The following is a 26,788-nucleotide window of genomic DNA, read 5'->3' on the forward strand; positions in this document are numbered from 1 at the left end:
AATCTTTCTTGCTCTAATTCACTGAAGTATGTTGTTTATCTTTGCATGGATGGGGGAATAACCTCATTTATGTTCTGACAGTCACTAGGCTGCTCTTCTGGAGGGACTGATTGCCTTGTAGTGGAGAGGCACCAGGGTCAGCAAATAACTATATTAAAATACATAGTTATTTTACATTTAAAATAATTGACCTAAATGTATACAAGCAGGCACAAGAGAGACAGTCAACCAGCCTGAACTGATGCCCTGTGGTAATACTATACAGTAACCACAAAATCCTGCTGATTGCATGACTGGATTTCTTATAATCAGTTCCTTGATTCTCAGTTTCCCAGTTTATATTGCCTGAGTGTTAGATAATTACAGTACTCCTTTAATGTATTTTACCCTTGAATTATTGACAAGTGCTTTCAACCTTAAATCCACTTAAATGTACCATAGATTTCTGATGTGATCATTATACTGTCTTGTGTGCCTCTTCTATTATCCTCCAGAGACTATATAACATTTGGGTATTTATGTTCGTATATGAAGGAAGTGTTGAAAAAAACCCTTGGCTATGGACACATGATTAAATATTTGAATGGGATTGTCACTTGGTCTCCTCCTCCGTTTCTTCTTTTTGATTATTCATTGTATCACATCTAAACTTGTCTCGCTTTTTTCTTCTTCTTCTTCTTCTTTTTGTTTTTTTTTTTTTTAAATTTCAATTTCTCTTTAGAAGGAATTTTGCACATATCCGATATGACACACCAGGCATGCAATAGTAACAGGTACAAAAATAAACATGATACTTTATTTTTAGAGACATTTGATATCAATACAATCATCCCATTTTTCTGTCTCATAAGAGCAAGATGGTTCCTCCTACAGTCTCAGGCTGGATTATTTAGTTGATTTTGATAAGAGTTACAGTCACACTCAGTTTTTCCTAACCTGATATTAATTTTAATATGGTTTTGATCTAATTCACATCACCAGAAATTATTCTAAGTACCCGAGTTAGCGGTCCATTTGAGCCATCTCTTGGAGAAGTCGTTTTCCTGCTTTTGACTATCAGGAATTTAAGAAGATTTTACTGCTAGATATTTATAGGTAAAAAATGAGCATAACCCCGGTATTTTTGGCGCAATGACCCATACTGCCCTGTCACTGTAAGAAATCGCCAAATAAGCTCAGCGTGCTTGCTCCAGGCACAGCTATTCTGTGACTTCCAGGATCCCACTAAATGATGTTTCCCTCCTCTCCTCCCCAGTCTTGAAAGATGCATCTTGGCTGACCAAGCAGAGCCTTCAAGGTCTACAGCCAGACGTGCTCCTGAGGCTGACATCATGGTACCTAAAATACAGTTTAGAGGTATGAATGTTCTGGGCTTTTCTTCATTCAGAGCAGGGAAACAAAATCAGACGTGGGAGGGAGCTGAACCCATGGCAGCCCAGTTGAGCTCCATGGATGCTCTGCCTGCCCAGCTATGGTTCTCCCATTCTTGAGGTCTCCATGTGCAAAGAGTTCTCATCCACACATCTGGCATCCACACACCTCATCCACCCATGTCTGCCATGTGCAGCCCAAGGAATACCCTATGCATGTCTTGCTGTTTCCATATTATCTGGGAATGTAATTCCCAAAGCGCTGTTTTTAAACCTAGTCCTGTGTGTTTGACACTTCAGCAGAAGCCTTTTATAGAAGTGCAGAAAATGGTCCTGATGGTACTAAAAGGTGGTGTGTATTTTCAAGTTTAGAAGAATCTGGATCAAAAATTTATCCATCAAATGGGTAAATCTCAACATGCCCAGAAGCATGCAAGCACACTTATAAAATGGTTAATCTCCATGTTAGCTGAGTTTTTTGCTGGGAATTCTTTGACAAAGGTCTGAGGGCTGTTGCGTCTCAGGTTTGTGCTCCTCCATAAATTGTTTTCCTCACTCTAAATGTGAGATTATGTAAACCTCTGCCATTGATGACGGATTGCACCTACTTTGGGAATGCTTTTTAGGGTACATTAGGTTTTCCAAAGTCGCGTATAATGAATGAGACTTGGAAAAGAAAATAATATTTTCTTATATCAACTACTACAAATAATGTCTCTGAGATTTTAACTCCTAATTCATTCTTCTCTCTCCCAAAACACCCTCAAAGCATGTAAACTGCTGATGACTGATGCATTTGGACTACTACTTCATCTGTTTCCCCTCCCTTCCCAAGCAGTGTCAGTGTCTGGACCTAGGCCTATGTTCCTTAAATGGGAGAAACACTGCACACTCAGCAACAGACAAAAATGCATTTATAAGTGGGTTAATCTCTTTGTCAGCTGAGTTTATTTTCAGGGAATCTCAGCCCTTTCTCCTCTCCTGAATTTCAATATACACAGGCTCTTGTAAAGCTAGTGATGGAAATCAGGTCAGCTATGAGATTAGAGGTGTGGGAGTGAGGCAGATGGAACATAATCAGTGCCCGCATGCTGCTACGATGCTAATGACATGGTTACAAGGAGTAACTTTAACCTCAAATGTCCTATGTGTTCTGTAAAAGTGTGTTGAGCCAACCTACCAGGATTTAAGATAAAGCCACTAAAATGAACCATGGCCTTTGCCTTTTTTTTTTTTTTTTATTTTTTAAGTGGCAGAGGTGAGTTCAAAAGAAAAACAACACAGACACACAACAACAAAAACAACCAAAACCTCGTTCAAATGCAGAAATTTAAAAATAGGAGCTAAAACAGTTTCAGCTTTCTGGCTAGATGGCAGATTGTCTGGTTGTAAAAAAATAACTAAAAAAAACTATGACCAGAATATATTCTAGAAAACAGAAGAAGTTTCATTATAGCAGTGAAGAATGAAAGCTAGAGAAAACCCATAACATTTCTGCAGTATGATCAGCATCACACAAGTTCTGGCTTTAATTACCTGCAACAATTCTAATTCAGTATATGCAAAACTATGAGCTGGCTAGCTGGGCAGTCCCATGCTGTAATTATTACAAATAATTAATATTTGGGCAGAGTATTCTTGGTAAAGAGGTCTTTTTAAAAACTCTTTCCCAAGGTGCTTTGTTATGTAAGTATATGAATCCCAGACTGGCACTTCTAATTAAGTCAGAGGTTTCTTCTGAGGTGAGCACATTAGATAACAGGGACAGAAAGCAAGTGGCCAAGCACACAAATCTTGGAACTTATTTTTAGCCTCTTCATCATACTTGGTCCATCCTTCCTCAAATAGATCAGCTACTAATAGTAACAGTAATGAATTCCAAATACCTCCTGCTACTTTTAGGACTTGTTAATGTTTTTGTAGGTTCAGTTTGGATCAGACTGTCAGCTAGTTTATATGAAGAGGCAAACTTTTTAACGCTGGTGGTGTATTTGGCTTGAAAATGCCAGAGTCACAGCTACAGGACCAGGATTTAATAAAGTACAGCAGACGGCACAGCACAAGTCACAAGCTCCAATTGGTATTTCAACCTTATTGCATAGTACTGATGTTCGTGTCTTGCTAGCTCCATCTTTCACCAGGTGCTTTTGTACTTCTGCACTTGAATTGGAAATGTGTTTCTGGGTTTTATTAACAGTGTTTTACTGATTTAACATAACAATGTAGTGTAAAATTATACTGATGATTGTTCTCACATTTATGGAGTTCATGGCTTTGGATAATCATATGATCTGAAAAACAACCTGATGTTTGGCTGAATCAGGTAAATTAGATAAATATTTTTTAAATAAAAACCAAACAAACAAACCAGCCAACCAAACAAGCAAACACCCCCCGTGTAGCACCCCCACAAATCAAAGCCAAACCAACCAAACAACCAAAAACCCAAGCCCAAACAACAACAACAAAAACACCAACAAAAAACCCAGAGAATGCCCCTGAGAAGTAAGATCGCATGACAAGAAAACATTTAAAGCATTCACTCCTTTTATTTAGCAGCAGATTTCAGGATGGGATTCAGAGTACACACAGCTGACCGGGTCCTGCTTCCCTCAGGTTCTGGTCCTCTACCAATTGGGTACCAAATGTCTGGGGAACACTGGGGGAACCACTCTGCTGCTGCAAGGTGAGGGCTGGGATTTGGGGTTGAGACCCTGATGCTGGTGAGAAAGTGGTCACAGTGATCCCAGCAGGGAAGAAGGGAGCAGGGTCATGATGTGGGTCAAACCCCTGTAGCACACTGACAGAGAGCTGGAAAGTAAAAACCATACTGGGAAAGCAGATTGGAAAGGAGAAGGCATTGACAAGGGCAAGGGAGGGAAGGGCAGATATTTACAGTTGACTTCATAACCAGGAGGTCAACAAAGGAGGGAGAAACTAGACAAATGTAGGTTAGAGGAGTGGGGTGACAAAAGTTGTCTTTAGATTAATGTGTGCTTTTAGTACAGGGATACACAATCAGGATATTTTAAAAAGGACAGCCAGCATCGTCTACTCATTATACAGGAGGAAAGTCAAAATCTGAAGAGCTGGAACAGAGCTACCTACTTCATTTTGTAAAATAGTCAGAGGTGCAACACTTAATGCGAATGTAGTTGCACCATAAAGTGCTGACTTCACAACTCTTCTTTCTTCACACTTGATGAGCATGAAGCAATCTTCCAGGAGCTAGTCTGCAGGGCAAAAGGAGAGTGCAGGGTGGTGGAATCTCTTGTGGAAATCCACAGCTCACTGAACAGACAAGGAGAGCACAAAGTTGTGCCATGATGCTGAAATGAGGATAGTAGGAACAATTCATCCTTCTGTGATCTGCACCATCTTCCTTGTCATGCAGAGACCCCATGCTGTAGGAGTTGGATGTCCAGCTGGACTAGGTGACTTCTGGCATAGCTGGCAGTGCAATGGGACAGACATTTTTGGAAGGTTGGATGAAGAAGGGAACAGGGTTGGACAGGAGGAATGGAGAACATAAGCAAGCCTAATTTTTTTTCCTAATAACTAAAAAACTAAGGACTTTAAAACCCCATATATGAGAAATGTATCAACCAAACGCTAACACTGAAGGGTATAGAGATAGACAGAACATGTCTAGATAATACAAGACAGGTAACCGAAATCTTAAGTCCTCATCTATTTCAGTTTTGTATAAAATCCTACCGACACTAAGCAAAACTGTTCAGAGCTACTACATTGTACAGATGGTCTAAGCATTTTCACATTGGATTTAACTAACTATTCACTGTGAGTGTATAAAGAACAAAAGTTATCTAGAGGACAACTACTGCCTTCCGTCTGTATTTGTTGAATATGGAGCCTAGTCCATGAACCCAGCATGGATGTCTGCATACTAGACAACTACAGTTAGGTGAGTTGGATCCCATTCACCACTTTTTAAATCTCTTGGCCTGGTAAGGGGGAAATGAACAGGCTTTCCAGAACATGAAACTACAATTTATCAGAGATAACATGGCAATTTTCCTCTATGTAATTACATTTTCTTTGTCTTCTACAGCTGCAAAAAGAGTAACTAGCAAAAAGAAAAATACCACAGACTGATGTCATGTGAATGATGACAGCTTCAGCTGATGACAGTCTACTAGTAGATATGTCTCAAAAGGAGAAGGAAGGAAGGAAGGAAGGAAGGAAGGAAGGAAGGAAGGAAGGAAGGAAGGAAGGAAGGAAGGAAGGAAGGAAGGAAGGAAGGAAGGAAGGAAGGAAGGAAGGAAGGAAGAAAAAGAAAGAAAGAAAGAAAGAAAGAAAGAAAGAAAGAAAGAAAGAAAGAAAGAAAGAAAGAAAGAAGGAAAGAAGGAAAGAAGGAAAGAAGGAAAGAAGGAAAGAAGGAAAGAAGGAAAGAAAGAAAGAAAGAAAGAAAGAAAGAAAGAAAGAAAGAAAGAAAGAAAGAAAGAAAGGAAGGAAGAAAGGAAGAATTTAAATAATGACCTGGCTCAATGCTAACTTGTATTCTATATTCTGCTTAAAATTGGGCTGTAAATGTGTTCAATTAATGAGACAAAGGACTTCCTTGCTATGCAGCATCTGCTTCAATCTTATCTAAATCAGGGGAGCTCCATCTCTGTAACTTCATTTTGGTGAAAAAACGCAGTGTTTATTCCAGTAATATCACAAAGATGAGTATACTGAAACTGGCAACTCAATATGAACACTGCTGAAGGCCTTAATATGGAAATCTTCTGTCTTTCAGTATGCACAGTTTTAATTTTGCATTTTGAGGTTTTAAAATTCATTAAACTATCCCTTGCCTCATTATGTGAGTCATTCTTCATTCTCCTTCCAGTATTCTGTTTCTGATTAATAGTTACTAAATAGCAACAGCAATCATGGGAAAATGACAATTTTGTCCTGGGCAATTTAGCAACTCTAATAACTGTTAGTATTCCCACAGTTGAATGTGAACATATAGAATGCAACCTGAAGCAGTGCAAACCTTTTAAAATCTCTAAAGAATATTGTGTTTCTTTTGCATTTTCATTATGACTATGACCTACTGTGTTTTCTCAATAGTTTATTTTGATAAAGCTGATATTTCCCTATGTGTAGTAAACAATAAAGCTGATCTTTCTACTGCAGAAATGATCTATGCTGCAGAAATAATTAAAGATATAATTGTCCATATGCGAAAAAGGGTAAACTGGATAATCCAAACATCTGGTTTTGTTTGCAAACGCAAAGTAGAGATCTGTATTTTGTATTTAAATTCAAATTAACTACCTACAGAAAAGAATGCTTATTTTTTTATTAGAATGGTTGGGTTTCAAGGTTCTTAACAATGAGATTCAGTACATATTTCAGGTGAAACCATGGAAACAGCAGGAGCCATTTTACTCAAAATAGAAATACCACAAATGACCTTGACATTTAAAAGCTGATGTTGCACAATGTCATTTAGATTGTGAACTATGGGCATATTATCAAGTCCTTCGTTCCAAAATTGTTCTTGTTCTTCCAAGAAGGAGTATTTGAAAGTTGGGGACTCCTCTTATCCTCCCTTTTCATGGGTACAAGGTAGGAAAGTGGGAGATATGAAGGAAGACATGACAAATTGTAAACGATGGCAGCAGAGCCTGGGAGATCAGCACTTGGCAGAATTAATTTGCACCTGAGGACTGTAGTTTGAACTCTGTCTGAAGACCCAACATTCAAAACTTCTCCCCTCAGGTAGCTGAGTGTGAATGCTTTTTGCTGTCTACATGCCTAGAGACAGAATTTTTCTCCTGTACATGTCTGAATAACACTAAACATTTCAAAATGCTGCTGAATTTAAGGATTTAATATTTTCAAAAAACCCTTGCTGTATTTACCACTGCCCCCATCTACTAATTCACAGAACACAAACCAACATGTGTCAGTGGGAATTTCTGCTTACACGGTGAGCAGTAAAAGACCTAGTGCTGGGCACCATATAAGGAGAGAGTTAAGATGCCTACTGCGGCTTGGATTGCCTTCTCCAGTGGTTTTATACAGCTCCACACCCTTTCTTTCAGTCTTCAGTTTAACTCTTCTCCTTCATTTATTACTAATGTGAGTGTAGCCTGTGTGTGCACGTGCCTATGTGCATGGATGTGTGCACACAAAAAATAATATTTTTTGTTGGTCTTCTCTTTCGCTTTGTTGATTAATATTTGTACTTCTGTATAGGGAGTTTGATACTTAGAGAAGCCTGCTAACACTGTCCTCGAAGCTTTACTTACTTTGTCTTATCCTCATGCTTGGAGCAACTCTTTCATTAGGTGGCAGACAGGAAGCCCATTTTCTGACATTTTGGGTCCAGCAATGTCATGGCACAAAAGGTAAAACAATAGCTGCAGGGACAACAATGTCAGACTAAAAACATCTGAGTGAAAATCTACTTTATGAGCATCATTCTAGGCAGAATTTCCTTTAAAAACTATTTAGGATTAATTTTACATAGTAATTTTATATGTAAAATCATTTAAATCCATTTAGCACATATAATGTTGAATGTTGAAAGTGAATGCACCACAGCATTTCTTGTACAAACTCAAAGTCTGTCCCTGTGGACCAGAAGGCTTTCTGAGGAACACTAAACACAAGAAGAAATTCAATGTTGGTCCTGCTTCCAATGGGAGCAGCAGTCCCAGAGATGCTGTATGTGAGTTCAAGTCTACCATGAGAGCCTTAAGGTCACACCCCACAGTGTGTCCTTGAGCATTACACAATGTCCAGGTCTTAATGGTCCCACAGACACCTAATAGTAAGTTAACAATTAATACAAACTTTTTTTTTTTTTTTTTTTTTTTTTTGAATAAGAAAAGGAAATATAATCTGGGTGAAATGAGGGCTATAGTGCCTGGCTTCAGCTCATGCTCTGGGGCACATGTATTTCAACAACTTTTACACATAGCTCCACCTCTAACTTTTTTGCAAGTTTTGTTATTGATAACAGATGTAACAGAAAAATAACACAAATAGAGTGGAATGGAATGGAATGGAATGGAATGGAATGGAATGGAATGGAATGGAATAGAATAGAATAGAATAGAATAGAATAGAATAGAATAGAATAGAATAGAATAGAATAGAATAGAATAGAATAGAATAGAATAGAATAGAATAGAATAGAATAGAATAGAAGAATAGAATAGAATAGAATAGAATAGAATAGAATAGAATAGAATAGAATAGAATAGAATAGAATAGAATAGAACAAAACAGTTTAGTTGGAAGGGACCTACAGCAATCATCTAGTCTAACTGCTTGACCACTTCAGGGCTGACCAAAGGTTAAACCAAGTTTTTAAGAGCATTGTCCAAACACCTCTTAAGCAATGATGGGCATGGGGTATCGACCACCTTTCTAGGAAACCTGTTTCAGTGTTTGACCATCCTCTCAGTAAAGAAATTCTTCCTTACTTAGTATCCAAGCCAGGACCCAGTTTCCAGGTGAGGTGAGTGGAGGAAGTGAGCAGACAGAGTTTATTCCCTCCACAGCAGATTGGAAACTGTATTTGCAGAAAAGGGAACTTCAGTCCCTCAGTCTCTCTTGCAATTCCACTTCTAGTTGGTATTTCTAACAAAAATCTCACATCTTCCTCATGTTATTTAATCTGCTAACTAAAGCTAAAATGAGAATAGGCCTTCCCCCCAAATGTCATGACAGTATCTTACAAGTATCTGTGACGCTAAGCTGAAAAGCTGCGCGGGCTGGTGACTTAGCTGATACAGAATATTATCATTTAAAGAAGCACTGAGGCAGTCACCTTCCTCTTTTTGACAGCAAAGAGGCTGCTGGAGGCAGCAGTAGAGCCTGCAGAGACTGAGGGCAAGAAAATCACTGGACAAAAAATGGGGCTGGTTTGCTTTTCCCCTTTGGGGTGTCCTCCCAGCCTGGCATATCTCCACCCACCTCTGGTGACACCCAGGAAACACTAGAAACACCAGCCCTGCTGTGTGCAGGACCCACCGGCTCAACAGTCACCTCATCTCTGCTCTGCTGCCTCTCACTTCAGCTCCAGTGCAGCAAGTTTCCCCAGTCCCTGCCCAACTGATGAATGTTGGATTAAATTCAGTGTTCATCCTTGGTGAGAGCTAAACAGCTGATCTCAGTCCTATGTCTAGAATAAACCAAATAGTATTTTCCTGAATCCAGGGGAATCACTTTTTCCTGTAACTCAGATGAGAATTTGGGCCACAGACAGCTCATGGCAGTCATAGGGTGGTCTTTAACATGGTGTAGGAGGCTGCAATATTTTAAAATTGCCATTTGATTTCATATATAAGCCTCTGTGATTGCCAGGTCTAAAAGCTTTCTTGGGTCAGCAGCTGTAGAGGCTACTGCTTGCTGAAATAGGCCTTCAGAGTACCCACATTAAAAATATGTTTTCAAGGATAAAAGGTGAATAAGGTTTCAGCATATGGTTCCTCTTAGAGCATTTCCTTTGGTTCTTTTTCCAGTCTTGTAATAATAAATACATAACTTCAGGATGATTTTGCATGCATTCCTCTAAGAGATCTGTGAGTTTTATTTGTATAGGGATCCTAAGACTGTAAAATATGCCCTGCTGGGCAAAATAGTCTTCCTGAAAAAAACAACAAAAGCCTGCTTTCATATCTGGCCAAAATCTGTTTTGAACATTGGTGCATATTTACCAGGAGCTTTCCTGCCTACTTTTTTTGTATCTGCTTTTTACACCATATTACTTTAGACCAAATAACTGTAAATAGCTCACTACATTCCTTTCTGACTTTCATATTCTAGGTTGAGAATTTGGTTTAAGTGCTGGAGATGTACAGTAGCCCCAGGGCTTTGAAATGGCTTTACCACACCAGAGGTAGAGAGTAGAAATCTTATGTATTTATCTCAGACTATAATTCTCCTCATTTCAGGAGTTTTCTCCAATTTCAGGTCTACTGAAACACGAGGAAGCTAACTTCTGTACTGACAATTGACAAACATTTTTAATACTCTCAGATTTACTGAATCAATTACATTAAATCACATTTTAGATAGCAATGTATTTTGTGAGTCTATTCTCAGCACTCCTTCCTCTGTTACTCTTATTTTGTGCAACTTTTCTTCTATATTCATCAGTGTTAAATTGCTTTATTGCTGCTCACTAATTAAACTTGTTCATTATTTTATTTAAAGGTATTGGTTCTGAATGACATGCACTTTCCCTGGACAAACGCTCTTTCTCTTTCTGTAAGGGTACAAGTGCTTATTCCAGGTGGAACTTTGCTGACTCCCACCTAAGATGACTGGATGGGGTGACACTGGCACAGTCCAGAAGGATATATTTGAAGTCTCTACCTCCAGACACACTGTAGATTTACTTAGAAGCAGGCAATGAAATTGATTTTTTTTTTTCTCTCTCGGTTTAATGGTGCATTATAGATTTTGTGGTTTTTTTGTGTTTTGTACTAAACCTGCTACATTTTGGAGCTGATGATGTTTGTGGTCAGGGCATGCTGTGGCTCACAGTAGACTAAAAGCCTATCATGTCGTGGTAACTAGGATTGGGCAATGATGACCCAGGAGTTCCCAGACATTTTTATGTTTCTGTGTACTGACTTTCAGAAAGGATATTTTTACTCGGTGGCATTCTTCCATGTTTCTTCTATTGTGGCACTGATATTTTGTGATTTTGCCAGTGTGTTTCCCCTGAGAGAAACTAATGATCAGGTGGGTGGAAAAGCAATGAGCAAATGTTCTATTTTAGTATGGAATTTTGAATTTGGATACTGGCAAAGAATTCAAACAGATTCAAACAGCTATTTCAAAGTATTTTGACTTTGTCACTTAAGATTCAAAATTAACACAGCGGCATATAAGTGTAGAGAGAAGAATAATGTTTTAGGATGGTTAAGGTCATAATGCATATATTAACCAAATATACATGCATTAGTTTATACATGAATACAGAATTCTTGCCAAAAGGCCACTGAAAGGTGACATTGAAATAAAGCGGCAGATGCTGAGAAATGAGATATCTGTGAATGAGAGTGAGAGGGAAATATGGTTTAGTCTTTGTTCATGGCTTTGATCCTGGGTTCAAACAATTCTTCCATTTCAGATGAATGCTTCTATAATTTGAAAAGAAATACGTACTAGACGAACTAGGACTTTCAGGGAAAAAATGTGAACAAAAAGAGTGAAATGGCATAGAAAGGCATAGTACAACTCCCTTTCTTCCTCTCCTTTGTAGACTGTGTATCTGATGACTCTTTAATGCCTGATACAGCTGTGGCAGCTGGAAAAAAAAAAAAAAAACAGGCTTAAAACCAGAGCTATGAATCTTTGAAACAATTATAGGCACTAAATGTGCTTTGCATTCAAGGCATATACCATATACCGTCTGCTAGGATACCATAGACCTGTGTACATTCCTAAAAAAGTGTCCTGGTGTTTAATAATCTGGTATATCTTACCTGTAAATAACTTGGAAAAAAAAAAGTATCTTTGATGATTAGCTGGTGGATCATCTGCCTTTGGATATTCCTCGCTTGTGGCTGGAGTGCTCAGAGCTTCTCAGGGGCTCCAGCCCAGCTCCAGAGTGAAGGAAAGGGGCTGTTCCCCTCCCCAGTGCAGGGATCGAGGAAGCTATCATGGAATCATCTTGGTTGGAAGAGACCCTCAAGGTCATCGAGTCCAACTGTTAACCTAACTCTGGCACTAAATTATGTCCCTAAGAGCCTCACCTATGCATCTTTGAAACATCTCCAGGCATGGTGACTCAACTGCTTCCCTGGACAGCCTGTTCCACTGCCTGACAACCCTTTCCATGAAGAATTTTTTCCTAATATCCAATCTAAACCTCCCCTGGTGCAACCTGAGGCCACTTCCGCCTGTCCTATCACTCGCTACTTGGAAGAAGAGATCAACACCCTCCATGCTACAACCTCCTCAGACCTGAGAGGTCCCTTGCTGACTCCAAAAGCTTCCTGCATCCTCCCTCTTCCCTCAGCCCCACTTGACAAGTTCCTCATGCAGTCTGACATGTTGCAGGATTGGGAATTTGAGCCCCACCTCTTAGTTTGTCACAGCATTTATCAAGATGATTTCCAGAGGTTAATGGTATGTATAAAATAGAAACATGTTTTAGTTTTTACTTTTTCTTCCATTAAAAAAAAAAAAATATATATATATATTTATAATCTTTATGTATAAAAACAACTGAGACTTTTTACATTTAAATTCATTTTTCAAAGCAAGTGTTTTTTCTCAGAGATTCAATCCCATTTTTAAAGATGCTTGTCTAGCTTTTTCAGACAAACACACTTAAATATTGGGCTTTTGCTCGAGAAAGAAAGTCTAAATTTGAACACAACTGTTACCTCCTTAGACTTGGCATCTTCTAAAATAAAACAATAAGCCCTTGTCACCATTTAATAGCAGAGCGACAATAAACTGTGGCAGATGTTCTCTGTTAATGTCCTTCACCCCTGACCCCAGCCCTCCCCACCAAGGAAAGGCGATAGAAAGAAAAAAGAGAGAGACTTGCAAGTTGGAAAAGGTTAAAAATGTTTTACAAATTCTACTAATAAAATAGAGAAAATAATACAAAATATACAAAACTAATCTTGAATTTCCCAGCAGCCAGCATTGTCTGGTGCCAGCTGCTCTGGCAGCTGCAGGGCAGGCACCCAAAAGTCCTGGGTTGGACTCTGTAGCAAATCAGAACTGGATGCAGGATTCACCGGAACCAGGCCTCGGCTCACAGGGATGACAGGCAGGGTCCTCTTCAGATGCCAACCATAGTCGAAGAGAGTGAGACCCTCGTGATCTCCCACTTTTATGTGGTGTATGGTGTGGATGGGATGGAATACTTAGTTGGTCAGTTTTGGTCACCTGTTCACCCCTCCTTATAAATACGCCCCTCTCACTTATGGAACCTGCACTTTTATCAGTGACCTTACATTCCATTGCTCCTGTCTGCAAAAACATGAGGCCAGCTTCAGAAAAGTGCAGTTACTTAGAAGAACTTAGCTGAAAGGAAAATTCACTAAAAGAGAAACTGATCTTGTTTTTAACAAAACCAGGACAGCCCTATAGAACTATCACTATGACTAATGTAAGTGGAATGGGCTTTATCCTGATGCAAGGCACTCAAAGGGGAGCCCATATGTATAGTCACAGATTCTGCCCTGTGATGGGCAAGGCATGTCAGAGCCTTCCCTGTGCTACTCTTTGCAGATGACCTTCCTTATCATCTGCTCCTTCTGACTGGGCTGCTCAGACTGATGCAATTCTGGCTTATCACCTCTCCATGCCTGATGATCAGAAGATGGATCCTGGACAGAAGGATGGAAAGAAGCTAGAAAAATGCTGTTAAAAGAGGTATGTGTCCCAAGCCTTGGCTGACCCAAGAGCAAAAAGTAAATAGCATTCCAGAGCTAGCATGAGTGTCACACTTCAGCAGCCAGTTTTCCCTTTATTCCTTCCCATGGCTATAAGCAAACCGGAGTTTTGAAGGCATCAGGCTATCTGCAAGTCACAGGCTGGGGGCTGCTGCACTTGGAAGAACTGAACCAGAAGAGAGCAAGTGAGCAAGATAGGCATGCTGAGGGAGAGAAAGCAGTGAAGAGTGTTTGACAGAGTTGTGCCATGAAGGATCTGAAAACAATTTCAGAGAAAGAAGAAAGTAAAACAGCTGGAAAGTTGAGAAGGGCAGAGGTAGGAATGGCACAACTCCAAGCCAAGGAGGCAAGGTCCTTTGGCTGGGGATCTGGGAAGAACTGGAGGGCCTGATCAAGGGAATGTGCTGGTTGACTTCTGGAACAACTGGTGAAGAGCAAACTGGATGGTACTACGTGGACAAGCAGGGGAGAAGACAGGGCACATGGTGGTGCCACTGTGGATGACAGAGAAGTGGATGGGAGGAAGGGGCTGAAAGACTTGCAAGGGAGAAGAGGTTGAAGTGCAGGGGCAGCAGCCCAGGAGGGCAGGGCCTGGGGTGCCCAAGTGTGGAAGAGGAGCACACTGTGGAGAAATTTGCCACATGAGTGACAGTGGGGGTGGGGCCACCTGCTACCTCCTTTTTGTCCCACTGGCATCACAGTCTGCAGCATCAGCACCCCTGGTACTGGTCTGTTAACTGGGAGATGCATCTTCCACCTCCTTGGGCTGGGGTGGGTGGAGGTGTGAGGAGGCCTTTCTGTGAAATGTTAAAACGCACTCTTAAGTGAACTGAGTGGCTAAAAGAAGGCTCCTTCCAGGGGAGCAAGCAGCAGCACAGAAACACCTACTCCCAGGATCTCAGATGTGGCCAAATTCCACTGTTGAATTCACCTGAAGAGACACAAATGGTCACTGAAATATGACAGCATTTCCTTCAGCCTTCTTCCTTTATTATAAATGCTGTTGGGAGGGTGGAGGAAGTGACATTCCTTTCTCCAGAAACCCACCAGCCAAGAGAAAGTCTTTTGTATGCAGCAGTTTGGAGCAATTTATATCTCTAGAAAGCCCAATCAGAACTCTCTAAGGGAGTGAGAAGAGCTCGGAGTTGGACTACGATCTAATACGAAAGACAAAGTAAACAACTGACATTAAAGGCGAACCCAACCATCTGCACTGCAAAACCCTACAACAAATGTCACTGAAAAGGAGTTTAAAGGGAGACAGAGGGATTTCTCTGATTTCCCTCTCACGTTTCTACCTGTCAGGTGTTTCACTGTATCAGAAATGGTAAGTGGGAATGATTTTTGCTGTGATCCATACATTGCCAACTTTGTATGTACCACAAGGGGGGAAGAAATAGTTAAAGAAAGACAAGAAATGAAAACGTTTGTGGTGATGTCATTCTGGTACCGATACGTGGCTCTGAGAATGCTAGGAGTGCCTGCCCACTTTGTCCTTCAAAATAAGTGTCCCTTGTTTGATACCTTCTGTTCCAGGCATGCAGAGGCTTCAGTGTAGAAAGTTCTTCTGTATGGTCTTAGAGATGGCTTTAAATGCATAGAATTATGCCCATGTGATATTGTGCATGTGGATGCTTTTCTGGTTTGGCGGGAACACATTTCCTTGCTTCTGATCTGATGACCAACTGAAACCATTGCTTCCACTGACCTGGCCCCACTGATGATCATGAGGCTGCTCCCTGGACGGAAGGACATGACATAGGGCAGAGTATAATGTAGAAGAGTGACCTCAGTGAGAAAAGGTAGCCCTTTCTTCTCTGATATGTACAATTTTAATGCTGATAGCTGCCACCCATAGGTTTAGTTATTATTTTTGAGACTATCTTTCTCTTTTTTTCCTTTCCCCTATTGCTTTTCACCTCCCTAGCATTTATGGTTTCTTTATTTCATTCATAAGACTGTAGTTAGCTCTTGTCTGGAGACCAACAAATGTTAAGGTGGATTTATCTCAATAGTATCTGACTGTGGTTAAGCTCATCTCTTGTAGTAAATGAGCTCTTTAGTTTAGCATCTGCTGTTATAAGTGCTCTCTTTGACATCCCAAATAAAAATAATGAGCTGCTGTCTCCAAACAGTGAGCTGCCCTTGGGAGCTCATTAGGACACTAGCTTGGTGAGGGTCCCTGAGGAGTGAAGTTACTTGTCCTTTCGCTTTATGTTTCCCAATGCTCACATTCCAGGAGGACCTGAAGCCCATTAGCCTCCTCACGCACATCCTGTTTTGCTTATTGCTTTGTTAATATTGGGCTGGGAATGAAGAGCAAATGTTGCCCAAAAATGGCAGCAGTGTCAGGGAAAAAGGTGAAGGAAGACAAGCGTGTTGATTTATTGCATTTGTGGCATAGCATCGACTGGAAAACCTGGCTGGAAATGTGAAATACTGAAGGAATAGCAGAACCACCAACTCATGCCACCCTTCAGCTGAGTTCTTCCCTCTCTTTGTGACCTGGAATAGACCAGGCTGAGGCACCTCATCGGGCATCAGCAGATCCCTGGAATAGCGAGGACATGTAAAGCCACAAATCTATTCACAACTAAAGTGTGACCTTGAGAAGATGGTGCCTTTGTAGCTCTGTTGTCTTCTGTTCTGAAACTGATAGAGCTGATGAGACCAAGCCAGCCCAAGTTAAGGTACTCCACTTCCCCTCTGCTGGTTTTTACCATCTCTCTGTCAAGGGGTCTTGTCCCTCAAAGAACAACAGCCAAATGCACTGTGCGAGCACTCACCACCACAGCAGGGGCAGCCCACATGGGAGAGAGGTTGTCAGCTGAAAACTTAGGTAGGCACTATTAAGATGAAGGGCCTGTCTCCCACTAGTCCTGACTTAATATCTTTCACTAACACGGATAAATCAAAAGGAGGATGACAGCCCATGTCATCTAGCAAAATGAAAATGATGTTATTTTGCAATTGTAGCCATAAACAGACCATTCTGCAACACCAATTGATTGATTTGTGCTTGAGGGATACTGTGTATTTCAAATTCACTACGGTGAGACTTTAAAAGCAGAAAGTTTGCATAATAAGTCTTACACATTTATATTTTATTGTGAACTTGTGTACCATCATTGCATATTCTGTAATCAACCTAGCCAGTGAAAAGAGTAATATTGATTTCCCGTTCATCACTTGGCACTGGATGCTCATACCCACTACAGACTACAAATATTCTCTTTGCTCAGCTAACCTGTTATTTAAGTATTTAAAGCCAAAAGCAAGCCAGGAAGTCAGGCATTCTGGCAGCTGTAGCCAACTGGAGTAACTTCCTAAAACAAACACCTTCACCTAGTCCGAAGGACAATTTTATCTCTTTATAGTTTTGCCAATGCATAAAGAATTGAAATCGTACTTATTTGCAAGCTGTACTATTTGCAACTACTGTGAAGGTTGTGAATCCTACACCCTTATATTTTCCTATGGGATTGAGGGTCCTTTGTGAGGTGACCCAGCTCATATAGCCAAGCAAAAAATTTTTGTTTCCTTTGGGTTGTTTTCCCGCCATTTCAGTGAGCTGAATCAGCTTACTGAGGGCTCAGCTGAGTGCCAGAGCCAGTGCGAAGGAAACTGTGGCCATGAGTGACTGGCAGCAGAACAGGAACAAAAAGAAGTGAGGAACTGCAGTAACAACAAGCTGTGGGATGATGATATAGAAGAAACCATGTTAGGGACATTGAGATGGTGAATCAAGATGGAACACAAGAGGTTCCACTTAAATTTGAGAAAAAACTTCTCAGTGAGGGTGGCAGAGCACTGGAACAGGCTGCCCAGGGGGGTTGTGGAGTCTCCTTCCCTGGAGACATTCAAAACTCGCCTGGACATGTTCCTCTGCGACCTCACCTAGAGGTTCCTGCTCCAGCAGGAGGATTGGACTAGATGATCTTTTGAGGTCCCTTCCAATCCCTAACATACTGTGATACTGTGATACTGTGAATCATTGAGATGAGTTTTTCAAGCATCCTTGAAAACCTGTCTGAATCAAAGAGAATACTAAAAAACTACAGATCCAGACAACAACTGAACTCGAGGTTCCTTATCAACAGGAGAAATGTGGTGAAACCTTAGGAAACAAAAGTATTGTTTTGGCTGTGTTGAGTTTGAGCTGCCTGAGCATTAAGCAAGCACAAAGAGGTATCAAGCACAAGCCTGATAAAAATTGAAAATGGTATCCTATGAAACTACCTTATTGATTAAGATTATAAATAAGCAAACAAATGTGGTCAGTCCTAATTTTTTTTTTTTTTTTAAGCAGGTGAAACAAACCAAAGGTAAATCTATCCTGTCCAGAAAAGCACTACCTATTCAGAAATGTGTAGGATACTATACTTCTTTGGTGTATTCGTTGGCATTTTTTTAAATGGTAAAACTTAGACCAAAAAAGAATTGCCTTATCAGTTCACCCTCTATCAAACCACAATAAATGTGGCAGGACTAAATTGGCGGGACTATCTAGACTTATCGTAGTACTAGGGCTTTAAAAACAGAGATTTCAGAGGAAAACAAAGCAGTGTGATTCGAGACTCTGAACAAACTGAGAAAAGGGGATTAAGAAGAAACTCACTGCTTTTCATAGGTTTTGTGCGTGTTTTCCCACGTCTGGAAGTGTCTCTCCCAGAGACAACAGCCTGGACAAATTGACCATCAGGTGGCCTGGTTTTCTATTTTCCTAAATAAATAAATAAACGTCCTTTGTTCTTCCTTCTCACTTCTCAGCAGACACTGTAACTGAGGTCTCGCCTTCCGAATATTTCATTACCTCTTACAAAACGCGGTGCAACACCAGGGAGCACCCTGATTGCCGCCTGGGGCTGACAAATGTGCGGAGCGCTTCGCTGACTTTCTCAGCCAAGTTGCGGCGCTCGGCAACTCCAGATGAGAGAAAAGGCACCGGCCAGCCCCTTGTCAAGCCTGTCTCGCCGCTTGTCCCAGCCGGGCTCACCCGTAAACTCTTGTGAAGAGATGTAACGTGCTTTACCGCGGGCTGCCGCTCTGCCCTGACGGTGCAGGTCGCGGAGATCCGGGAGCCGCCCCCTGCTCAGCGGAGAGGGTAGATCGGAGCGGACTTGAGCGCTGGGCTGTATCGCCCGTCCCGGCGGCGACCCGGCCCGCAGGCGGCGACGGGCGGCAGCGGGCGCGCCTGCGCTCCGCCGCGCCGCCCGGGGAGGCGGCCGAGGGGGACCTGGCGTTGGGTGACAGGCGGGGCGGGGGCGCAGGGCTGGGCTGACTCGCCGGCTCGGTTGTGGGCTCACCCCTCTCGCCGCAGCCACGGTGAGTAGCCTCGTCTTTCTTCTCTGCAGCGGCCTGGAGCAAGGACCCCGGTGCATCCCGCCGGCTCCCCCTCCCTGCCCGCTGCCCACTCGCTGGGGGTGGGTGGAGAGCTGCCGTTGGGGTTCAGTTGGCCGGGATGCCACTACCTCCCCCCCACGCCCGTCTGCCCCTTCGCATCGAGAAGGCGGCGGAGAGACAAAAGCGGACAAAGGAGGCAAAAGGCGTGTTTCGCTGCCAGGGTAGGCAGGGCTGACCACCGTCCCTCTCTCGGCCATCCCGCGTGTCCGGGGGCACGGGGGGCACCCAGGCGAGCTGGGGCAGCGAGGCCGGCCCCAGGGTGCCGCCGCTCGGGGTGCATGCCGCCACTGCCTCAGCATCGGCTTTGTTCCCCTCTGCTCCGCCTGCTGCCGCTCCCCGGGCCGCCGAGTTGTAGCAGAGTATTTATTTCAGCGTGTTTATTTTTAGGCTGGAATATAGAAGGCTTGGCACGGTGACCTTTGCCTGTCGCATCCGGCGCCAATAAAAGGGTCGCACTCGAGCCGAGGCTCACGGACGTGTGCTCCGCTCCTGCTCTTATGTAAATCTATGTGGCTGTCCACAAGGACACGGTCCCTGGGTCTCTCCCGCGGTCCTCCCCAGAGGGCAGCGGGCACTCCCCAGAGCTCAACGCAGATCCTGGGGTCGGGCGGGGAGAGACCGGGGCGGCGGGGCGGGGGCCGCTGGGGCCGGCGCCGCTGACCTCCCGTGCTTGCTCTCCGCCCCGCAGATCGGCAGCACCCCCCTGGAGCTCTGTCAGCGGCGTCGGCGGCGCAGAGAGAGGAGGATGTGGGCGGCGGAGCGGCAGCAGCGGCAGCGGGCGGTGCTCCCCCGCGGCGCCCGGGCTGGCCGCGGGGCCCCGGCGGGCAACTGCTGAGCGCGGCGCCGCGGGCATGCGGCGGCGGGGAGCAAGAGCCGCCGGCAGCGGGGACGCCCCGGCAGGCGGGCGTCCCCTTCAGCGACACTGAGGGAGGATGGAGCCACAAAGGACTTTGGCTGACACGTGCGGCGGGGCGGCCGGCGGCCGCGGCTAGGGCCACCCCTCTCCCCTCCCTCCTCCCCTCCCCGCTATGCTGCGCTCCCGCCGGGCCCCTCAGCGCGCTCGACGCACGGCGGCGATGGAGCCGGCCGGGCTCCTCTGAGGCCGCGGCCGGACCCAGCATGGCCTCGACGGGGACCCCAGCGCAGCGGCGCCCCGGGGCGGAGCGGCCGGCTGCGGCGGCGGGGGGCCGGGCGGAGGCGCCGCGGTGCCGCAGCCTGCCCGCGCTCGGCGGGGCGGCGCCGGGCAGCCGCGGGGCCGCGCTCGGCTCCCCCCTGGCGGCCGGGGGGGGCGACGGCGCTACGGCGAGCACCGCCGCGGGACCGGCTGCCGAGGACGGGCGGAGCGGGGGCGCCGCCGGGGCTGCCCAGCTCCCCGCCGCCGGCAGCGGGAGCTTCCCCCGGAGGACGGACGGCGGCCAGTCGGTGGCGCCCAGTCGAGGGGTGTCGCCGGGCACCCCGCTGCCGCTGCGGCCGCCAGCGCTGCTGCTGGCGGGCCCCCCGGGCAGAGCGTGCCTACGGGCAGTGCTGGCGGACTCGCGCTTCTTCTTGGTGTGCATGTGCTTCCTGACCTTCATCCAGTCCCTCATGGTCTCCGGCTACCTGAGCAGCGTCATCACCACCATCGAGCGGAGATACAGCCTTAAGAGCTCGGAGTCGGGGCTGCTGGTCAGCTGCTTCGACATCGGGAGCCTGGTGGTGGTGGTCTTCATCAGCTACTTCGGGGGACGCGGACGGAGGCCGCTCTGGCTGGCTGTAGGGGGGTTTTTCATTGCCTTGGGGGCTGCACTCTTCTCCTTACCTCATTTCATCTCTCCGCCGTACCAGATCCAGGAATTGAACTCCTCTGTCAGTAATGAAGGCTTGTGCATGACTGGCAATGGCACCACCAAAGAGCAGTGGGACTCGCCAGCCTGTGTCAAGGACTCTGGTGGAAACGACCACTCTCTCTATGTAGCTTTATTCATTTGTGCCCAAATCCTTATTGGCATGGGCTCGACCCCCATCTATACTTTGGGACCAACCTACTTAGATGACAATGTCAAGAAAGAAAACGCCTCGCTTTACCTAGGTAAGGCATCTAAGTACCAGGGTGCTTTGACTGAATGCCAAATCTGTTCGAGGGACGAGTTACAGGTACTTGGGCCCTGTTCTTTCTGAACAACACCTGTGATAACTTTTCCTCCTGAAGTGAACTTTTGAAGTAAAGTTGCCATGCTTTCCTGTTTTAAAATGTTTTTGCTCTTTCATGTGGAGTGGTGAACAGCAGTAACAGGTGAAGCTAAGGCAGAGTGTGTACAAGTGGCTACTCTCATATCCTCCCACCCAGACAACGGGACAGCAGAGGTCAGCTTCTCTAATACTTTTCAGCACTTGGCATTAGCGGGTGACTTTTTCAGAAAGTGATGTTAAAGTTTGCCGTGCTTCTTCAAGTTTATTTCTGCTAATACAGAAGCTATATATTTTCTAAGTTTTGTTCAGCATCCCATTAGCCTAAAGTCTCTGTCTATGATGTTGATGTTTTAGATTTTGAGACATTTTGGCATGCTTCATTTTACTTTTCCAGTATTCATTTGTATTTAACTAGCAATGAATTCTGGCTGGTGTCAGTAAATCATCTGGCAACTCAGAATGGGTTAAAAAAACATTGATAAAACAGCAAGTTAAAACCTTCAGAGTTAAGAGCTCAGTTAAGGGACACAACAAAACGAGAGTCTGATCTGGCACTTGGCTTTTGGCAGGTACAGACTGGTCCTCCTAATAGTCATTCTTAGGACAGGACAAAGGAGTTTCTCAGATAACTGGGTACTAAACTTTTCAGGAGTTTCAACGTGATAGTGAACACCATACATTTTTGGTAGTTTGTGTAATGTGTAAGAAGACTGACTGTTCTCTGAATTTGCATTAGTACCTTACATGATTCTGTAAGAAATAAACCTCACATACTCCTTCAAATTCTTTTCAAATGAGAGGCACTTATGGGGCTGAGAGTGCTGCCAAGGGGTTTTGGATGCTCAGCATTACCATTTGCAGTTCAATTTACTTTGGCTTTATGATAACCATAGAGATAATCATTCTGTGTAAAACATGCATGAAAGGAATACACGTAGGGTGTGTGTGTAATTACTTAATTAAGAAAAAGTAGTCATCCGGATCAGTATTTTTATTCCCATTGACCTGTTCTTCAGTGATTTGACTGTCCCCTGAACCATTTTAAAGACATGCACAGTGTATGTGTGGTGTCGTGAGAAAGCCTGAGGCACTGTTGCTTTTTGGAAGGAGGGAGAGGTATTATATACATTTTTTTTTTTCTGTTGTTTTCACAGCATTGCTAATCTGCCTGATTAAATATTTGAGAAAGCATTTTCCTTCTCTTCCTCCCCTCTGAGAAAGGTTAATCGGTATGGAAATTTAGTTTAATGGGGAATCAACTTTATTTGCAGCATGAAAAATCCAAGCATCTTGTTGTCCGAGCTTAGTAAGCGTAGTTAGGAGTGACAGAAGGGAGGTGAAACTTTTGCTAACACAATTTCATACAGTCCTCAAAAACAAGGAATAAAAGGAGATGGAAATGCCTGAGGTGAGGGTGAGGAATGAAGGGTAAAGAAGATTAACAGTGCAAGAGGAGAAATAAAGTCTTCATGGAAGGGGAAGCAAGGTCAGTGGTCAGAAATCCTGACTGTGCAGGAGAAATGATGCCTGCCACTGAAATGCTTCTAGCATGGGAAATTGTAATAAAATGACTCAGGTAACTTTTAATTGCATCAAAGATTAGCCTTGAAGTTAACAAAGTTCCAGCAGCTGTTGGAACACTGTATGTGACCCTGTCACCAGGCACTGAAGGCGCCTTTGATCTATACTGGGAATATCCTTGTAGAGTTGAAGTTCATATGTAGTGATTAAGAAGAGTAAAGATGAGGTACCCAGCTACAGTGTACACGAAATATTTATACCTGAAGTCTGATTCTATAGGCAGAAGAATTAAAATGAACACAAAGCATGTTTAAACGAATAAAATGTATCATCACCTCCTTTCAGTCTTTAAGCTACTCAGAGCTAGAAGCAATATTGCTTATCATTGGAAATCTTGGTATTACCTTTTTTTAAATAGTGTGAAGTCCTGAGGAAACTTTTACCTTGTTCAGGTTTGAATATTTACCTTGCATTAGACTTAGGCTGATGAGTTTTTAACAGGAAGGAGTAAAATCTGAGTTCTGTGGAAAAAAAAAAAGAAAAAGAACATTGTTTGGCACATTGATGTGAGAAAACATGTTTTTTTAAAGCTTCTCAGTGTTTTGGAATGCTTCATGTCCTTGGGGAGAAGGATTTGTGGGCAGCAGGCAGCCCAGCTGGGCACAGGGATGGGGTAGAGTTGGCCACCCTACGTCTTGCACTAGACAATGCCAGTTTTTCAAGGTAATATAATTTATTCCTGGGGCAAGCTATGTAAATGATGTCAAAATGGAAAATGCATGTATGCATGTAGGCTTGAGCTAACAAAAAATCTTGGAGTGGGCCATGGGAGTTGAAGTTTTGAAAAGAGAAGAAAGCCCAGTGAAACAGATCTCAGTTACACAGATACGTGTGTCTGAGAGAGGAGAGTTAATTTAAAAGGTGTGCTCTAACACACAGTTAAAGGTCACTAGCATGTTTGTTTGTTATCATACTAGTATTGGGTTCTCTTTTTTTTTTTTTTTCCCAAAGAAAGGTAACATATAAAAAGATGTGTTTAGATGAGAAACGTTTGTTTACAAGCATGCACATGATGAAAGTTTCACTGAGCTGCAGAACTGAGGAGCTTTTCAACCCTGCGAGTGTGCCCACTAATCATAGGTCAGTAAAGCCCCCTGAGTATCACTAATCCCGATTCTGCAAAAACTCACCTTATGTGGCTGTGGAAGCTATTTTATTTATTTTCCAAGTTAATCCAGCTCAGGGCTTGAGTGGCAAGAGCATATCCTCTTAAGAGTAGGCATGCGAGCTCAATGTGGACAGCTGTTTTAACATTCCTGACTGGAAGTCCTGCTCTCAAAAAACATATTTGATGCTGATACATAGTCTCTTGGCTGCCTACACTTAAGTCCATCTGTCAGGGTGGCACGGCGCCAGATTACAAGGTGGTATGTCATTTTTAGTAAGACAAAGGTGCCAAGCAGGAATGTGTGTTTGGGCTGCCTGCATAGCAATGTGCGAGCTCACTCTTCTGTGGGATGTTTCTTCCTTGTGAAGGCAGCGCCACCTCCACGTCCTCCTGCCCTTTAAACCTGGCGGTGCTTTGATATCCTGATGCTAACTTTGAGAAAATGTATGACATCAGGCTTGGAGACAAGTTGTGATTGTAACAGGTGCCTAGGAAATACAAGAACCATCTCCCTTAATCACAGATAATCCAAAATGGAAGTTACACACTTTCCTGTAAAAAATGGGCGATCACTAAGTTGTCTTTGTCCTCTCCTAAAGTCACTCCCTTCTGTGCTCAGCTGTGTGGTAGCATGCTGTCATCAGCTGCCCGATGTATGCAGGTTCTCCTTTTAATTAATTAATTAAATTAATTAGAATTTAATTGGGGGTCAAATTGGACTTTGTGAATATTGTTTTGCAGTCTTGGTGATGTTTCTGCTACTTCTTAAATTCTAGCAGTTAAAACACAGCGTGTTTTTTTTTGAAAATCTGTGGGTTTTTTGTAGGGATTCAATAGTTTGTCTTGAATAGTGATTAAAAGTGATTCCTTAAAATTAACTGTGGCACTTGGAAAGGGAAGTTTTATTAATGGCATTACAGTGCCTGAATAATTTTAAAATATTTTACTTCTTTTCCAAGTGAGTATTGTAATAAAAACTGTATTTACTTTGAAGATTCATGCATAGAAAGGCAACATTAAGTTTTACAGAAATATTGCATTAATGAAAATGTTATGGCATTCAGGAATGGCTTTCACCAGTACCTCCAAAAATGGCTAGTGGATGAATTAGTCATTGTGCTAAAGATATTTTATTTCCGTTTCTAGAGTGCTAATGATATAAGAAAAAGGTCTAAGTCAGTTTAATTTCATGCAGACTCCGTAGTTTTGGGAACAAACCATGCTTACAAAATGCAAAGATAACGGTTTGATGAGATAAAAGCTGAAAACTTGGATAAACCTGTGTAAATGGGGTTGGTACAGATAGTGGCTTGAGAGCCAGGGAAGTAAAATCCTTTCCTAACCTGGAAAAAGAATAAATATTTAGACTAGTTTCAAAAACATTTTGGACTCTGGCTTTGCTTTCGTGAGGATGATTTGTGGGTTGCTGTTTCCAGCATTTGGTGAGCCATTTCCCTGTGATTATATTCTGCCTGGAAATCACCTTCTTACTAATGTTTTACAGCTGGATGCTCTGTGTACCCCTCACATCTTTTACAGACTTTCCCAAAGCATGGATATATGTCAATTGTATTTATTGTATTTCTAGTTAAATGCATCTCTATATCCATGTCCCACTTGGAAGGAGAGGGCGGGAGGAGGAGCTTCACATGCTTCAATCAGAAACCCACCACCTTTGCCCTCTGGGTCCCAGGGCAGGGTCCAGCTGCTGAACGAGCCAGGCCTCCAAACCCAGCATTGTCTGGGTGTTGGCATGGGAAGCACTGGATTTTTGTGCCACTTTGATTGATTCATTTTGGTCTGACCACTTCTGGGGTTACAGATGCTGCTGGAGGACAGGAGCTGGAGCTCCAAGGGCACTGGGTCCTCCGTATGGATGCTGCAAAATTACTGAGGTTTTCCAAGGCAGGAACAATTTTTAGCTGAACCATCTTGAAGCAGGGAAACAGCTGACCAGCATTTCATTTTATTGTCATCAATTCCGCCTATGACCGCTTGTCATTTACATTGAATACGCTTCCTGCTACCTGATATCCAGAAAGGCTAGTTTTCTGCAGGGTTTTCTCAGTGATGATCCCTATAGTTGGTAAACCCTACAGACTTAGTACATTTATTTTTAAAACATGCCTGTGAGGAGGCAGGATTTTATGAATCAAAAATTGAAGCAAAAGCGCATTGAAGCTGAAATTGGCAAAAACGTTCACCAGCATTTTTTATTTCTTGCTGTATTTCCCTTGTAAAAGAGCAGCATGCTGAACTTATGCTTCAAATACAGGGTTTTAGTTTATCTGAGTGAAAGCCACATCTTCGTTTGTCCATAGGCTATACACTAAGACTTGGCTCATCAGCAGTCTTTTGTACAAACACGTGCTTGCTTTGTTTGCACACTCAGCTGGGCAGAGCTGCAGGCTGCCAGCACTCTGCTCTCAGCTGGGCGAAGAGAGCATTTTGGGGTGCAGGTGAAATGTCTGAGGGTCTGCCTTTGTATATGGATTGTGCTGTTTTTCCACACAGGTCATTTTGCAGGAAGAGGGTCCAGAATTGTGCTTCTCTGGCATTTCTGTAACATCTTTTTTATTAAAATGCTGATCAGGCAGCAGGCATGGTTCCTAGTTTAAAGCAGCACTATGCATTTTTATTGCCCTTTACTATAACTGAGGAAATAGAAAGATAAATTTTACTTTTCTTCTCCACTTTAGTCTCCTGCTCCATAGGTGGGCTGTACTGTGGGTTTTTTTTTTTCATACTGTAATCCTAGCTAT

At 43.3% G+C, this 26,788-nt stretch overlaps 2 protein-coding genes across 2 annotated transcripts in view; one reads left to right on the forward strand and one right to left on the reverse strand.

The window, feature by feature from the left end:
• Nucleotides 1-11,234: 11,234 nt before the first annotated feature.
• LOC139827152 (uncharacterized) lies at nucleotides 11,235-19,864 on the reverse strand. The gene is made up of 2 exons (XM_071804033.1): nucleotides 18,798-19,864; nucleotides 11,235-11,658 (listed from the first exon to the last, which is right to left on the reverse strand). The coding sequence occupies exons 1-2, from the start codon at nucleotides 19,465-19,467 to the stop codon at nucleotides 11,534-11,536; spliced, it is 795 nt and encodes a 264-aa protein (XP_071660134.1). The 5' UTR covers nucleotides 19,468-19,864; the 3' UTR covers nucleotides 11,235-11,533.
• Nucleotides 19,865-20,044: 180 nt separating this feature from the next.
• Nucleotides 20,045-26,788, forward strand: part of SLCO5A1 (solute carrier organic anion transporter family member 5A1) — a 75,326-nt gene continuing 68,582 nt past the window's right edge. Inside the window, exon 1 of the mRNA XM_065830368.2 lies at nucleotides 20,045-21,236. Coding sequence (XP_065686440.1) covers nucleotides 20,288-21,236 — 949 coding nt within the window. The 5' untranslated portion in view covers nucleotides 20,045-20,287. The remainder of the gene's footprint in view (nucleotides 21,237-26,788) is intronic.

The sequence above is a fragment of the Patagioenas fasciata genome, chromosome 2 (assembly GCF_037038585.1).
Source record: "Patagioenas fasciata isolate bPatFas1 chromosome 2, bPatFas1.hap1, whole genome shotgun sequence".
NCBI classification, from domain to species: Eukaryota; Metazoa; Chordata; class Aves; order Columbiformes; family Columbidae; genus Patagioenas; species Patagioenas fasciata.